The 17,888-nt window shown below is 47.9% G+C and overlaps 1 protein-coding gene across 1 annotated transcript in view; it reads left to right on the plus strand.

Annotated features, from left to right (window-relative positions):
* Positions 1-2,898: 2,898 nt before the first annotated feature.
* Positions 2,899-17,888, plus strand: part of SOS1 (SOS Ras/Rac guanine nucleotide exchange factor 1) — a 79,645-nt gene continuing 64,655 nt past the window's right edge. The window contains exon 1 of the mRNA XM_059720289.1: positions 2,899-3,248. Coding sequence (XP_059576272.1) covers positions 3,162-3,248 — 87 coding nt within the window. The 5' untranslated portion in view covers positions 2,899-3,161. The remainder of the gene's footprint in view (positions 3,249-17,888) is intronic.

A 17,888-nucleotide genomic window follows, 5' to 3' on the forward strand; every position in this document is an offset into this window, starting at 1 on the left:
AACAAAGAGCCCTGAGAGGTGTTTGCCACAGAGAGAATGGCTTTGAGAAAATATTTACCTCTATTTGGATTTCTGCTCACTGGGATTTTCATCTGGACTTGGGCTTTTGCTGCTGTTAAAATATTAGGAGCTTTGAGTCATAACATGCTACAAAATAATAATTGGTGGGTTTTTCCTCTTTGCCTGTTGGGGTCACTTGCATCATATTCTTAGCTTTCCTCAGGCATCTTGAGGTTTAGAAACTTGCAAGAATGAAAAATGAGATTCCTCATCATTCAATTCCCACAGGTGGAGCTTTAAGAAAAATGACCAAGTGTTGTGAGACACATGGGGCATGTCTACACATGGCTGTACAGAAATGTTGTTACGTTTCCATGCTTTAGTACTTCCTTTTGGAAGTACTAAAGCATGGTGCAGTAACTGCCTGCACTGCGCCATGTGTGCAACTCACACATTTTGCTGCTACATCCACATAATGGCAATCTAAAACAGGGGAGTGCACCGCTACAGCAATGTAGCTACCAATCACATGTAGACCCACATGATTGCTACCTTGTGGTAGCGTGCTGTATGGTGACATTTTTGCCCATGGTGCAATTTTAAGGTTTGGTAACAGCATGTCAGCTTCTCAACTGGTGACAATTCCTGGTGGGCAATGATGCTTGACAACTCTTGTCCACTGAAGACAGCAGGTAGTAGGTGGTCAACTTGTGCATCCTTGTTACTTGCTTGCACGTAGTGACAGATAAAGGACATTTTCACCCACTGCCTGCCATTTGAGGAGGGACATTTTGTGCCCAAAAGCCTATCTAATCTCTCTCCCAACTCTAGAGATGGTTTAAGAATAGACATCACCATACAAATCTTCCTTCTGCCATTCAATAAGCCTACAAGAAAATGGTGAATACTTGGTGAAACATTGTGGTGTGGAGGCCTTTGACACTTGTGTACAGCATGGTAGCAGAAAACTTAGCCTGGTTGAAGCGGCAATAACGTTGCCCACCCACTCCCACATTACAGGCATCAACTCAGAAACAAAGTGGTGCCCTAAGTGGCTCTTCTTGAGCATGCTGAAAATCTAGGTCTTGAGCATGGCACTGGGGTATCTGAGGTTGTCCTCAGCAACTCCATGCTAGGGTAATGCAGATGGAGTGGGTGGGTGAGACCAATCATTCTCCTGCTGCAGGGTAGATGTGCCCCAGGAGAAGGTGGAAGGCTGTCAGTTACCTGTGAGGCACTGCCATGGCTGGTGATGGTGGGTGGAAGCATGTCACAGTCAGGCACTGATAATTTGGGAGCCACTGGTGGGTGGTGACAGGAACTGTTTCCTAGCAACAGGTACCAGGGGAAGGCTGGTGGCTAGGGCCAGTGACATGAATCTCACTATTACCACCAGTCCTCAACATCTTTGCCCTCACAGTGGGAAATGGGGAAAGGCTGTTACCCCATTGTGCACATCAGACTGGGCGATTTTTCACCAGTGGACCTCCATGCCCTTCAAGGCAGCGTAGCAGCACCATGCCCATGGGACAGATAGGTAAAGGGAGAGACAGGATAGATGAGGCTCAGGACAGTGAACCTGCTGGCTCAAGATCACCCACTGTCCTCAGCCCTAGTTTGGCCTGACATCCCAGGAGAAGAGTGGGCCCACCCTGTGTGCTTGCTGGCCAGCTGCTTCAGGAGGGCTAGCCCCCTGTCTGGGGACATGGCCTGTGCTGAGGTGGACTCCCAGGCTCCCTGCCCTGGGCTGCTGCCCCTGCAGCTGGGAGCTGCTGTGCGTGGGCTTAGTGCTGGGCCCGTGAGAATGAGTGCTGTCAGCATTGCCAGGTCTTAACCATGAAATTATAGTATTGGAAGCTCAAAATTATTGTATTTGCTGAAAAACTACTGAAGACTGAAAAGATAACTGTGCAAATAAATCTTTTTCTTATTTACTTTACATTGCTCGCTAGAAACCAGCAGTGAGTGAGAGAGAACTGGGTCATCCAAGTGGAAGCATTTCTTTATTTTGAGGCAAACCATCATAAGAAAGCACTGACAGCAAACCAAAGTCAGCTGACTCCCTGAAAGTGATGTGGTTTTTGCATAAGCTGCATCAATGAGCTGTCTCAAAAACTTTTCTACACTTTGAACATGTTTAGCATTGGTGCTTTCAGGGGTGTAGGTTGTAGCCCTGTTGGTCTAAGGCAGGGGCAGGCAATTTGGGCAGAGGGGTGCTTACTGAGTTTTGGCAAGTCATTGAGGGCCGCATGACAGGCAGATAAATATTAATTTTTAAAAACATTTTAGGGGACCTGCAGGCGGGACAGAATGGGCTGGCAGGCCATATTTTGCCCACCCGTGGTCTAAGGGCATAGGTAGACAAGGTTCATTATTGCTTAGGCATTATTAATCAATCAATGTATTACTACCATCAATCAATTAAATATCATTAATCTTATTAATCAATGTATTCATATTGTTAACCAATTAATATTAATCGTATTATTACTGTCAGTCAAATTATTAATATTATTAATCAAATCATTCATTAATAATTAATTAATAATTAGTCATTATTGGTCAGGCATCGAACGAAGGCGGAAGCTATGGTACAAGCGCGGTAGCCAATACACTGCGCGCTGTGCAGGGCGGGGAGGGCAGGCCTCGCGCCAGCGCCCGCCACGGCTGTCCCTGTGGGCTCCTCCCTGCCGCAGGGGGCGCTGCGGAGCCCCCTCCGCCGATCGCCCAGCGAGGCGTTCGGCGCTCGGCTGAGCTGGCCTGGCCACTCGCTTCCCTTTGACGTCCGCATCTGACCTGGCGGCTGTTGGGCGCACAGGCACGGCGCATGCGCCCTGGGGGAGGGAGGGGGTTCAGTGTCGCCCTGCCGCGCATGCGCCCTGCGGAGTAACCGTCCGGGCACGGGAAGAGCCCCCGGAGCTGCAGCCGTGCTCGGGTCCCGGCACAAGCCCCGCCCCCCGCGCCGGTCCCGCGCCCCGCGCTGCGCCCCCGGGCCGGGCCCGGCCATGCCAGCGCGGCCGGCGGGGTAGGGCGGCGGGTGCTGAGGCCAGGCCGGGGCCGCGGGGGGATGCCGCCGCCGCCGCCCGGCGCCCAGAGCGGCCGCCGCCGGGAGCCGCTGGCCCCGCGCTGAGCCCGCCCCGCCCCCCCGGCCCGGCGGCAGGATGCAGGTGCCGCCGCTGTTCCACGAGCTGTGCAGCGAGGACAGCGCGCCCAAGTGGCGGGGGCTGCTCGTGCCCGCGCTCAAGAAGGTGAGCGGCGACCGGGGTCTTCGGGCCGCACTCCCCATGGCGGGGCGGGCTCCACAGGTGCGGGGCAGGGCCCCGTGTGTGTGTGTGTGTGTGCGCGGGGCGTGTTGTGTGTGGCGCACAAGCACAGAGAGACACGTGCACAGACACCCGCCCCCCGCCCACCCCAGCGTCTCGGAGGAGCTGCCAGGGACCCGTGGCAGAGCCCCAGGCTTGCACACAGCGTGGTTTGCGAAACACTGGTGGCTAAGGTACAAGCCTGTCCTGCAGAAGCTTCTGCTTCAGTGAGAGGTGCCTGCCCACAAACTCTGGTTTCATTTGGCCTCTTTTTAGAGCGGCGGTTCCCAGCCCCGGGTTGCGACCCAAATTAGTGTCGCGGGGGCAATGCCGGCAGCGCTGCACACAAAACATGAGCCGCGCCGCATGTCAGGAGCTCCCCCAGGCTGCTAACGCCGCAGTCTGCTCCCAGCAGCGGGTTGCAGATAAAAAAGGTTGGGCACCACTGTTTTAGAGCTTTGTTTTGCGAAGAAACCTGAATCGAGGGCAGGAGAGTAAGTCTCACTTGCTCCTGATACTGGCATTGGTGTGGGGGAAATGGGTCAGGGCTGCTCACTTCTGACTTCTGCCTGTAGCAAATAAGAACGAGGCTTTCCAGAAACTGTTTTCTGAAGTGGTTTTATATCCAACACTTAATCAACACCTTGCACTCAACATGTAGCAGCCATTGATGCTGGTATACTGATTGTACCAGTGGATGCAAACTTCCTTAATGTGGCTGAACTGGGGGCACTCCACAGCATGGACTGGGTATCCCAAGTATTTCAACTGCATTGATTCAGCTCACCTTCCCAATTTTCTCTTGCAATGCATTGTTTCATGTTTCACAGCATGTTCATCCAAGGACTCTGTGCGTTTGTATCAAGGAGCAGGTCTTTCCTGACCCCAGCACTTGCTGGTACAGTAAGTGATCATTACCTGTTTCTGAGAAAAAAATAACTTTTGGGTTAACTACCCAAATCCCTGAGGCTTTCAATGCCTTGGGATGCTCAAGCATCAAGGTAACTGAAGCCTGCTTGTGAGTTGCAGGCCAGTTGCAGCTTGCGGATTTGGCTCACTGTTCTGTGCTGTGCTCAGGGTTTGCTGTGCTGGGAACTCAACACAGGGCTAAGTAGTCTGGGAATAGAACAGGTTTTGATTAGAGGTGCACCAGTATATCGGTCCATGTTGTATCAGCACCAACAAAAGGAAAATTGACATTAATGGCAATCGACTTTCTTTGTGTGATGTGGTCAATAATGTCTCCGATAAATGGCGCATGCATGGGCACAGCAGTAGCATGCACACGGCCAGCCTGACAGCTTGGAGAGTAGTGTCTGGCTGGTAAGTCTGTTGGGGGGTGGGGAAGAGGTATGCGGGGGAGCTTATCAAGGCCCCCACAGCGAGGGAGGGTGTGGGGCTGGGGCAGGGGCAGCATGCACCCCAGGGAAAGGCACGGGGGGCACGTGCCCCACAGATGTGTGTGTGGGGCGAGGGCGGGCTGCCTGCTGCGGTCTGGGGTTGAGCCAGGCTCTTCCCAGCGGTGGGGTTGGGCTGGAGTTGCACTTGGGGTGGGGGGTGGTGCTGAAATGGGGGGGCTACAGGGTGGACTGCAGGCCACCCCAAAATTTGCTGCAGCCCCTCCTCCCAGGGCTGCCACCACCATTTGTCCCAAGCGCAGCCCCAACCCAGCACCCCTGCTAGGAAGAGCCTGGAGCTTCCTCCAGCCCACAGCAGCAGCCCACTATCACCACGCGCACAGATCCAGGGGGCACACACTCCCATGCCTCCTTCGGGCACGTGTGCTGTGGCATGAGCAGCCCGGCCCCTGCCACACCCGCCCCTGCCATACCCTCCAGATGAGCCGCGCACAGCTCTGTCCTGTGCCTTGTCCTGGCTGGACAGCCCCTGCCCAGCCCCATTCCCACTCCCTCCCCCACTGCAGGGGTCCTCAATATGTCCCCCATACCCCTTCCCACCAACAGACTTACTAGTCATATGCTGCTGTCCAAGCTGCTGGGTTGCATATCGGCAGTCGCATCCGTATCAGCTGATGTGGCTCGTTAATAATTAGCCATTGGTATTGACCCAAAAAATCTTTATCGGAGCACCCCTAGTTTTGATAGTATGAACCAGAATAAAACTGCTCTTTGAAATTGCATACATCAATTGCAGAATCTGTGAAGTTGTTAATTTCTGTCCTGGTGGGCAAGTCACTTAAGGCATCTTTATACCTGCTCTGGGGGTTGGTGTGGAGGGAGAGGGCTTTAATTGAAGCACCCACCGTGTCTCATGTATTCAGCGCAGGTGCTTCAAAATGGTGGTGGGGGTGGTGCTTTAAGTAAAGCTTGTTTGATGAGCTTTAGTTAAAGTACCGCCGCCACTATTTTGAAGTGCAGGGGTGCCGAATACATGAGATGCCGAGGCTGCTGGAGCGTGGTAATTAGCATGCTCCAGCAGACTCCATTAATCGAGTTTGCTCTGACGTGCTGTAATTGCAGCGTGTCAGAGCAGGCGTCCTGCACATCTACAAGCACCCTTAGTGAGCTGACTCGGAATGTCACTGCTCGCTGAAGAACTTGATGAAAATGGGCATGTTCAGGACCAAGAGAAGAGTAACTTGGATGTTTGAGGGCAGGGTCAGAAAAGGCCGTGTGGTGGAATAAATTGCTTGGAGTGTGCAGGCCACATGAAATGCTGTGTTCCTTTTTGGTTTCCTTGCAGTGTGTTTGTTCTGATTCACTAAGTCTGCTTGAGGCCAGAGTGGTAGGTTCATAACGAGCTGGCAGGTAATGTGAATGGGTTGGTTTTGAAACTGTTGTCTACATGCACAGTTTTGCAGTTAGGCAGCAAACTTTAACTCACTTAGTCTGGACTTTTTTAAGGTGTCAACGTCTTCATATCTGCATTCAGGTTGTTGCCCTGTAAACAGCACAGTGCCCTTTCTTAAGTGCTTCCATATTACTGTTCACAAGGAGAAAAGCTTTCACTTCTGCTTTTACCAGCATCCATCTTAGTAAGCAGCTGAATACCTTCTTAGGATAAATACCTCTGTAGTGTAGTAGTTTAATCTTCTGTGCTAAATCTGTAGCCAAGTACCAATACTTAGGAATGGTGGAACTGAGGAAATAGTGGTGCAAACTAGGAGAACAGGGCTCCTTTCTGTGGGGGGTGGTGGGGAGACTACCACAAATCCCAGTTGTCCATTAACTAGCCAAGGGCCATTATCTCTGTAGGTGTCAGATGTGACTGAAAGTTCAACATGGGCACTGGTTGTTAGAAGACAGAAAAAAAGCTTTTTCTTTCTAGCTTCCAGCTACTTGGGCAAGTTCTGATATTTTTACTTGTATAATAGGAGTGGATAGTGGATCAGACTCTTCCTAAAAGCTGCTAAATTTATGAACAAGATTATGCTGTAGTTGTCTGCAATAGCAGAATACTGGTCTCTGATGCAGGAGGGTCTGTATTGGACAGCATAGTTAGTAGTTTCTGCAAATCAAGAGCTTAGACATAAGGAAAGGGGTTTTTTTCTATGTATTCTATTTTTTTCTAATGCTTACACTATGGCATGCTGAGATGGAATATTCCCAACCAATGAGGAAAGCAGCCCAGAATAGTTTTGATAGGGTTTCATTGCTAACCTGCTCTTACCCTCTCATTAGTTTTGGTTGGCTGGCAATAAAAGACCAAAAAAACAAAGTTCCCTGAAATCCAGGAATTGTAGAATTCTCAGAAGGGACATTTACCTGAAGAACTATTTGGTTCCTCATTACTCCATATAATTCAGGTGAAAATAAAGACCTGTCAGTGGGGAGGGATTTAGGAAAATGTCCTGTTTCATGAGGTAGCCCTAAACAGTCACCTCAGTGATGGCTTGAATTTGCATTGAGCAGGTGCATTCCAAATGGCTAATACAGCACAGCGCTACTACAGTTCTTTCTCATCATAATGAAACCTCTTTTTTCTGATTATCCTTTACGCTCTTTCAAGAGAAACACCTATTCACCGAAAGAGGAAGGCATTGATACGACTCTTAGTTGATTCCCTGACCAACTAATACTTTGAGATAGCAAAAGTGGGGTAATACAAAGCCTCCCTCCCCCCGTAACTTGAAGAAGATGCTGACCAGGGACAAAATATTCCTTGCAGCCTATCAAGATAAGGAAGTAAGAATAGCAACTGGGGTTTGAGTGACTAAGCCCGCAGAGACAGAGAGGAGGTGAGCGACTAGAGTTGAAAAAGGGGGATTCAAGACATACAGAATACTGGCACTCTTAGGTGGTTGGAAATGTTACCCTATAGCTTTAGTACTGTTTGGAAATACTGGCTGCGTCCACACGAGCACGTACATTTCATTCCCTGGGGACAACTAGCAGCAGGACTCCTTGTGCTGATGCTAGTTGTCCCTGGGAAACGCCTGTGCCATGTGCCAGTTGGCACAGGTTACCCCAGGTGGGGTAGGGGAGTCAGGGGCCAGCATTGGATCAAAAAAAACCCCACGCTGCTCCCTTGCAGCACGGAGAATGTGTCTGTGGTGCCACATACCACACAGCCATGCTTGTATGGATGCGGCCACTGAGGCAGGGGTGTCAGAGTTGCCCTGCATCTTGGGTTGGGTCTGACTGTGGATCTAGTCACTGATGGTGGCAGTGATGAAGCTGATGTTTGCCGAGGGGCACAAACAGCCACAAGTCTGGTATGGGGAGGCAGGACTGGTAGCTGTAGGGCAAGCAGCTGCTTGCTGTGGCAGCGGCCATGGGTCAGGTGGCTGTAGGGTCAGTGAGACCAGGGCCTGGGGATCCTAAATGCTGTGGCAGATCATGTAGCCTAGCCATGTCCTCAACTCCCTTAGCTTGCTGGTAGGCTAGCGTGCTGAATAGAGTAGCACTGCGGTCATGTTCGACACCCCTGCTGTAAGGCAGTGACTCTCAAGCAGTGTGCTGTATAGCACCCTTAAAAGGAGCTTATGGTGTCATGCAGTATTAGCAGTGTTATGTATGCAAATACCTACGTGCAAGATTTACAAAATAAACCCAGAGATTTCAAGTAGGAATCTATAATATCAAAACCATTGTGCCCTGTTGTGGTTTTGCTCAGTTCTTTGCAACAGAATTGCTCTATTATTTTTCCATAATCAAAAAACTAGTGAAAGCTAAGAGCTGGCCTTTTCCAAGGGGTGCCTTGAGTGTAGCAAGGCTGAGAACCATGGCTCTAAGGACATGGCGAGACACCTGAACACCTGTGCCTTTCTTTACATGCAGGCAAGAACGTTCCAGTTGAATGAATTCACAGTTTTGTTTTTTTTATCCTAGCTAATCTCTGGAACCATTTTCCTATGTCATCTTTCCCTGGTAGATCATCACCTCTGTGGTAAAACTGGCCTTCTTATTAATCAATATGTTAATTACTTCACCTGATCCTTGTAGTAAATTTAAAGTACCATAAGTTGTCATAAATAGGTTTCACAGTACCAAAATATAATGAAATAAATGAGCACTTAAATTACTAGACAGCTGATACCTCAAAATTGGTTAAAGGGACACTATCAACATTTGTTAGAAGTTATTTTATTTAAGTTAAGAGAAATATTTCTCTTTATTTTCAGTTTATTTAGTGAAACTGTGCATAGAGTGAGTCCGGAAGCTCAGTATCTCTTGCATAACTAGAAACAGAGGTGAGCATATTAAAAAAGATTGTGAAACCACACGGCTTGCTTGCCTGAGTTGTCCTAGGCATTGAGTTAAATGTATGTTTATGTACATCTTTTTGTCTGTTTTTTAAGTTGATGTTGGTCTAGTCTGTTACTTAACTTGTTGCTTGAAGCCATGCCGGATATTGGTAACGTCTCGCCCCTATTGCAATATTGGGCTATGGCACATCTGTCCAACCTCTGAACCGCCAGGGGCACGCACTGCAAGGGCTTTGCAGTCTTTCTGGGTCCTGTAACCTGCAGCATGGGTTCCACAGGCTCCCTTGCTGCAGTCACAGAGATGGGAGCAGGAGGCAAAAGCCAGAGGAGGGAGGCAGGCCCTGAGACCCTACCAGCAGCAAAAGGAGCTGCGCTGAGAGTAGTAGCTAGATGGGAGCCTGTGAGCTGTGGCGGTGAGTTGGACAGCTCTGATCTAAGGCATCCCTACCTATGTATGATAGAGGTGCAGGTAACTCAGTCTGTACCTCTCAGTGTTTTATCGATACGGATTTGTTTCATAAGTGGTGTTTGGAAAGACAAAGGTATTTGGTGTAATTGGGTAATATTTTATTAGTCGTGATTAAAAATAAATAAATAAAATAGGCAGGATTGCCAGTTGTCAACAGCAGTACAAAACATTTTCACTTTTATGGAATGTGTGCAGTGACTGAGCATCATGCCTACCATGATGACCCGAAAGTTGGTTGAAACTATTCGTGCTGCACCTTACCTACCACTCTACAATAACCTGTTTAATCCACCCAAGGCCCGCCTTCCTTCGTAACTCCCCTTATGGAGCAACTTCCTTGACCAGGATTTGTCTGCAGATGCCCTTTGGATCAAGGAATAGGAACCATGGGAAGTCACATACAAGTTCCTTGTGACAAACCCCAGTTGTCAACTTGCTGGCTATGAACTACCATGGTGAGAGTGGGCCCTGCTAAACAGGTTCAGGACAGGCCAAGAGCCCTGTGCAGCTAAACTTCACTGCTGGGGCCTCAGTGCTAACCCATTGTGCGCTTGTGGAGAGATACAAACAATACCATACATCACCGAGGAGTGTCCCCTCTACAAATGAAGAGGTGGATTAATAACTTTCAAATCAGCTAATGAGGAAGCTATTGATTGGCTTCGCGGATTTGCATTCACTAAATAAATTACTAATAATGCCTACCAGCAGGATAGCATTTTTTAAAATCTTCTTTGTGCACTTTGCTGATATAGCAGTATGATTCACCTCTGTGCTGCTTGAGCGTGTAGATAATGAGTAAAAGTTATAAGTAGCTCCATATTCTTTTGTGGGGAGCTCTACTTACCTCCTGTTGTGTTAAAATGTTTAATAAGAGACAGTCCCAGCATAATTACAATAAAGAAAACAATAGTTTCCTTACCTCCTGCCAGTACTTTTCCATAAATAACCCAATAAATGAATTGTATTTGCAAAAGGTCACTATTTTCCTGTTTTTTGTCTTCATAGTTTTGACCCTTCATAAAAAAATTTAAGTACTACAGTAAAATCTTTCCATTTGAGATAGGGTAATGTCTCATTCTTTGGTTTGGCAAAAATACAAAACACATATGTCTTTCCAGTTTATGTAAAATAAGTAAATAAAAATGTGATTTCTTTGTTATGTGGCAGGAGAATATTCTGTATTTAGGTAAATAATAGAAGGAAGCCAGACTTCTACTCTTTTTTTTCCTCATTTGAAATGCCAGTCTTTTCATTCTTACTTCTCCGATAATATTATTCAGTGCTATAAAAGATGCACTGTTTCTTTCTTCTCTAGATGTGCTATGGTATTCTAGATGCCACCAAAATATCATATATGAAGATGGTGTGGTACTTGTAAACAGTGGTGAAATTACTTACCTTGTTGAGTTGCATACATTATTTATTTGATTTATATTTACGTCTTTATACTTTGATTTCATACCAGAATCTCTGACTGAGCAGTCCTGCCCAAATATGGAAAGCCCCTTTCCAGTGTAGGTATGAAACCTTGATTTTAATAGGGAAATTGTGTTTTGTCACACAAATTTCAAATAGCTTCATTCTGCTAATACATTTATGAAAGATGTAGACCAGGGGTAGGCAAGTCCAGCCCATAGGCTGGATCTGGCCCTCCAGGCTCTTCTGTCTGGCCTGTGGATGCCCCTAAAAAAATTAGAAAACCATTAACTACCTGTGGCTGCCTATCTAAGCTGACAAAGCACCAGTGGTAACAGGACCCAGTGGCAGCAAGGCCTGCCTGGCCCCACCCACCTCCCCACCTTCAACCAGTAGCCTCTGCCTAACAGAGGCTTCTGGCTTAGCGACCCTGGGGCTCTCCCTCTCCCAATCCAGGGGTGGAAACTTGGATAATGAATGGAGGGGAAGACCGCCTGCGATCACCCCAGTCTGTGGGGGCTAGGCTGGGCCAGGTCGGCTCCTGCTGTGTTCTGTGGTCACAGCCATGATGGGACCAGGCTGACTTAGGCTGCATGGCTGGGACCGCAGAACGCAGCAGGAGCTGGCCGGGCCCAGCCTCTGCAGTTTCCAGCTGGCTCCTGCTGCGTTCTGCAGTCCTGGCCATGCAGCCAGGAACCATGTTCTGCTAGAGCGGCAGGCAGACAGGTGGAGGGGGTGGGGAAACAGCAGTGGCAGCAGCAGTGGAGGGAAGCGTCAGCAAGCAGGCAGGTGGGAGTGCAGCGACAGTTGGGCAGGAGCATGGGGCCTGTGCTGGTGTTCTAGGGCCAGAGCTGCTGAGAGCCCATGGGTGGGATGGCAGGAACATGGATCCCAGGCTGGCAGGGCCTCTACAGAGCTGGGCCGGCTCCCCACTCTCCCTGCTGGCACAGCAGGAGCCAGCCCAGCCCAGCTGGCACCAGGTGGTTCCCAGCTGCATGGCTGGGACCACAGAATACAGTAGGATCCAGCCTGGCCTGGCCCCCACCGTTTCTAGCTAGCTTCTGCTGCGTCCTGTGGTCCTGGCCATGCAGCTGGAGCCAGCCTGGTCCCAGCGTGCCCAGGACCACAGAACGCAGCAGAAGCCAGCCTGGCCCCCATGGTTTCCAGCTGGCTCCTGGTGCATTTTGGGGTCCCAGCCATGCATCCAGGTGGGAACTGTGTTCTTCTGGAGTGATAGGTGGGCAGAAAGGAGGGTTGGGCAGAAGCGGTGACAGGCAGGAAGGTGGGGAAATGGCGGTGGCAGCGGCAGTAGGTGGGAATAGGGGGACAGTGCAGCAGTAGCTGGGTTGGAGCACGGGGCCTGTTCTGGTGCCCCAGGGCCATAGCTGGTGGGGGCCTAGGCATGGTGATAGGAGCATGGAGCCCAGACTGGCAGGGGCTCTGTGGAGCCAAGCCAGCTTCGCCTCTTTCCCTGCTGGCAGCCTAGCCTCGTGCAGTCCTGGGGCTTGCTGAGACTGCGTGCCACCGGGGGTCTCTGCCTGCCACGGGCCATGAGCGCCCCAAGGCCTCACCAGCTGCTGTTGCCACTGGTAGCAGGGCCTGTGTGCAATGAGTAAGGGGAGCATGCATGTGCGTTGGAGGGGTTTTGTAGGGCGGGAGTCCCACACGCACACTCCACCATACACATGTACTCACACCCCCCATGCACACTTCACACCCACACCCCTTCACAAACCTGAGCCACCTTCTTTCTCCACACCTTAAAGCCCTTCCCAGCCACCCTCCCCCCACACACTTACAGTCCCCCACAAACCCCATACCCACCCACACCCCCACACTTATCCACCCCCTCACACATCCACACCCCCCCATACTCTCCCCCATACCTCAAGTGCACACATACCCAGACAAACATGCCCACAGCCCCCCACAATCCTATACCCACCCACCTATACCCCCCCCCAATGAAGCAAGACTTCATTTTAAGCTATTATATAGTCACCTCTATGTATACTATGCAAGCCCATGTAAATCTGGACAAAAATATTTTTAAAAATTAAATTAATAAATGTTGTAGTAGATGTTTGCTTTTTAGACTATAATTTGGGGGTTTTCCAGTTCTGAGATGGCTCACCCCCTTGCCGAAAGGAATATTTCCAGGGGTAAGGGGAGGTACTGCCAGTGGCAAAGGGCAGGGGTTAGGGGGCGGGACACCGGCTGCCAAGATGGCATGGGGAGCGGAACCTGTCAAGGGGTGGGGCTACCCATGCGGGCCTCAACAGCTCACCAAAACTCGTTAAGTGGCCATCCAGCTGAAATAATTGCCTACGCCTGTTGTAAACCTTCTGACTTTTCTTTTGTGGTACAGATGTTTCTCTTTCCACTTTGTAGTGAAGAATCTACTCAGTTTGATGAACAGTTTTTGTTCTGTAATTCCAACAGCTAGAAATTTGAATTGTGTACCCCTTTGGACCATCAAACCACTTTTGATTCTCAGTTTTTTGTGGGCCACAAGGTACCCTTACTAAACTTCTTATTGAAGAGGGTTACTGCATGGTTCCTAGATTGCAGTTTGGAACATACTAGTGTAAACTCTGTAAATATGAGCATTTTGTTTGGTACCCTAGTTCAGAATTCCTCATCCTTTGTAACTCCTCATAGTGAATCAGAAGTATTAACCTTGTCTTTGTACAAGTCATTAAATTGGGGGACAGCAGCCTTCTAACAACAACAGGCTGCCAATTCCCCTTCACTGGGTGATTTCCCCCCCCCCCCCCACCTCTCCATCCTCTCACAGTATGCAGCCAACCAAGGCATAGTCCCTTTGTCAGCCTCATGCCCCTTCAACTTTTTCTTCCTTCCCCACAAGAGACTCCTGTACTGCAGAGGGTAGCTGACACAGCCAGCAGCCCAGAGGTTGATGCTGCAGCTGCTGGGCGTAAGGACTCTGGCACCCCCTTTTTGCATTCATCTCTGCTCACCGCCATTGTTGAGTGGTGTTGATTGCCACCACCAACTGCAGTTGGCAAATTTAGTGGCAAAAAGGCAGAAGTTGCAGTGGAGTGGTTATATTAAACTCTGCTGGCCACACTAACACTTCCCTCTAAATCACTTTTTTTACTCTTGAAAGTTTTTTTTTTTAAGAGGTTTATCTTTCTTCAAGAACTTTAAATGATATAATATGTATTCAGCATAAATATGTTTTCTCCTGAAGTTAGGCGATTGTAAGAGGAAAGGAGCTGAAGTCTTTGCTAATTCAAATTTTTGAAGTAGTACCAATCCACAAATGAATCTGTCAAGTGAATTATCAAGTTTTTTATAGCCACTGTCAAGTATCTGCTTTTCATTGCAGAATTAGCAGTATACTAGCACAGTTTTTGTTTGGGTTACTTTATGATCCACCTACCAATACTTTAAAGTCATAAGACTAGGAATAAACTTTTCTATATCTTAAAGCCATACAGTCTTTTCTCTGACCACTATTCCATGGGATCTCTTTATAATATATCTTTGGCATACAGCACTTTTGAACATATATTATAGATGTACTGTTACAGCCATCTAAATTTTGAAAAAGAGATAATTTTGAAAGAGTACTGATTTTGACAAGGGGTTCTGCCTAGCTAAGAATTTTTGCATTCAGCTTATAACTGTAGTAAATTTGGGGTCATTATTTTATGGGCCCACGTAGAGATTTTCAACCCCACATACTTTGGTTTACTTTTTGTTAAATCTGGTAGGTCAAATTATATTAAAATATGGAGGAATAAATGCATTTAAAACAAATTAAATTTACCATAACATAATTTGAGCTCACTAATTTTTTTAATAATAATAACATGCATTAACACTATTTACATGTGCTTCCTTTCTCTCTATATGTACAGATAGAAAAAAATCCAGTGGCCATAACTGTCTGCTTGCTCACTACAGATTAGAAATACCAAGTTATCTCCCCAGATTTGTGAGGTGACACTGTGGCATCCTGGTTAACTTGTGTACAGCACATGTTGTACTGTTTACACACATACTACAGCATGTTAGATGTTTACTTTAAAAGAGGTGCAAAAAGTTGTTTTAGAAAAGCTTTCCCTAGCTAGCACTAGAGTCCAGGCCTTGTTGGCATAGAAAAGTGTAAACTATGCAAGACTGAACTGAAAGCTAAGCAGTTGAGAGGGATAGGGATTATATCTAGATATTTAAAACATTTTACACTATTTAACTGAAGTGACTGGTTCAACACTCGGAAATCTTTGTAAAAGATTTAAAACAATATTATGATCATCTCCCTTATCTCATCAAGATGACCCCTTCAGAAATGACAGCAGACCTTGTTTTTACTTGAAATGGTTAAATGTTTAGATAAACATTGATCTTTAGTATGAGCTAGCTATATATGACCTTTGTCAATGCAAATGAAGTTAATGCTCAATATGTGTATTTATCACTGTGGGTTTTCAACCTGTGTTTGCAGTTCGTCACAATTTCTACACTAGACCATCCTCTCGTGGCTGGTAGGGTCGGGAGGATGTAACACGTGGACAGCGAGAGAGGGGTGGTAAACCACTAGTTTCTTTTTGACCTGTTTTCATATTAGATGTTCCCATGTCTATACAATTCTATCTGCTGTTGCATTATTTTAGATTGTGAACTTCTTTTGATGTGGACTTTCCTACTTAGTTTGTAGAGTGTCTTCTGCAGTGGGGCTGTGATTCCCATTTGGAGCGTTCTGGTGCTGTTGTAATGCAGACATGAATGACAAGCAGTACTACGATCATTGAAAACTGCAACAAATGAGTTGCCCTAGAATTTTGCCTGATAAGCAGGGATCCAGGTTTTCTGTTTGCTGCAGTAAAACATGTATTTCCCCCATTAATGGAGAATAATGTGGCTTTTCTCTTTTAAAGGTGAAAAACATGGGAAATGGCAGGATTCCGCTTGCAGGCTGGCAGAGTTCCAGCTTGCAAGGGGCTGCTTGAGGCTGCAGGGAGCAGAGGGAGGGTGATCAGGCAGGGGGTGCGATGTGTATGTGCACATGCAAACATGCATGTGGCAGCCAGGCAGCAGTGGAGATCAGCTCCTGCAGATCCCTCCAGGTAAGTCTATGAGAGTGTGGGGGGAAGGGGCCTGGGCCACACATTGGGTGTGAGAGGGGGCATAGGCCACGTGTTTGTTGGGGGGGGAACATGCCCCCCAAGATTTCTGCACCCACAGCAGGGTGAGGGGCTACAGCCAGGTCAGATCAGCTCCAGACAGAAGCTGCCTCCGTGGCCCAGTGGAGGGACCCAGCACAGGAAGGAGCACTGTGCCTCTGTGGCCACCAAAGTGAGGTGCCTCCTGCCTGCACAGCAGCAGCAGGGGTGCAACTCCGCGGCACTGCTGGGCCTCACCTCCTATGGTGGTGCGGCGCTTGCTCCAGTTCTGGGTCCTGTGCACTGGGCTGTAGAGACAGCTTTTGCCTGGAGCTGGTCTGGCCCAGCAGCAGCTCCGCACCCTGCTATGTAGCACAGAAATGCTCCAAACGGGAATCAGAGCCCCACTGCAGAAGGCACTACAGGGGGCATGTGCACCCCCCCCTTGCATTCCCCTGGCCCCCGCCTTCCCCATATGCTCACTCCCTTCCTCTCACACTGGAGGGCCAAGGGCGGGGAGCTGAGGGTTGGGAGTGAGGGGCAGCAGCAGGGTTTGCGGGGGCTGCGGGTCAGGAGTGAGGGGCACATCAGGGGTGAGAGGCACTGGCAGGGGCAGGGCACCAGCATATGAGGGCTGCTTAGCACAACAAAGCATCAGGGGGGCCAGCTACAACTGAACCCACACATTGGTGATTGAAGGGGACAGGGGGAATTTCCATGATAAAAAACCCACAATTCAACACCAAAATCTATAGGTATTTAGAATGTATTTTATTATAGTGATTGAGGCACTGGTAGGCTTCCAGATTGCTTAAAGATTGTAAATCTGTCAATAAAACTTTGTATTCAACTTCAGAGAATTAGTGAATTTTTGTTTTGATCACAGAATTTGCAATTTTAAGCAGAGAAAACCAGGATCTTTTAAGCTAGTAAGTTCTGCTTTTTCTTTGCATGCTAACACAAACTAAAGAGTGCAAGTTGTCTATAAGTATTGGTGCAGGTTATTTACTGTTTAACTAGTACTGATCAGTGATGAGGTGCTATTTGTTTGCTAGTTTGTTTTAGTGTGCTCTCTCTTGCAAGATGCCAATGCTACTCATAGGCTTTTATGGTCCTCAGAGGTGCCCTTTGAGGAGAGTGAGGCAATTGTCTCTAAATAGAAAAATTGGGAAATGTTTTGAACTTTGGATTCTTAAGTAGAGAGAGATTTACACCTTTACTGCCTGCTTACAGTTTTATATACATAAAATCACACTGGGTCCTGATCTGATGCTTGTTGTCTGTAGAATTATATAGTGTAACTTTTAAGAAGGTTATGCCTAGAATGAGTCTCACAAGAAGAAAAATCAACACTCCTTAAAAAAGGTTGAAAACCCCTGATCTACAGCACTTCTCCTTAACACAGAGCTTGCTCTTTCGCTGTGTCTGCGTTTCCCTCAGTGCAGAGGGGTTGGTATCTTCAGTGGTAGTGAACGCAAGTAGCTTGCTACTGGGGGTACAGAGACCTCTAACCTGCATCAACAAAAGGCTGCTGACAACTGCACTAGGTATGCAGATAGCTTGCCAGACACAGAACACACATTCTCATTAATTTTTAGCAAGCACATCTAAAGGGAAGATATAGCAAATGAAAGTACTCAGACATGAAATATTCCACTTAAGAGGGCCTCATATGTCCTTGTTTGAGTTAGTGGTGTATTTTTTGCAGTGGAATTATGAATATAATATTTAATTCCCATTAGAACTGCAAATGGGATAAATGCAGTGTTTATCTAGGGAACTGCTGCCAATTGATTATGGAGTAATTTGAATGCAGACGTATTGGGTTGATATTTGGTTGGGATACACCAGCCAAGTAGGTGTGGTAGGTTATTGTCAGATTTGGGACTGGGAAATGT

This window comes from Alligator mississippiensis, chromosome 1 (genome assembly GCF_030867095.1).
Source record: "Alligator mississippiensis isolate rAllMis1 chromosome 1, rAllMis1, whole genome shotgun sequence".
Classification (NCBI taxonomy): domain Eukaryota; kingdom Metazoa; phylum Chordata; order Crocodylia; family Alligatoridae; genus Alligator; species Alligator mississippiensis.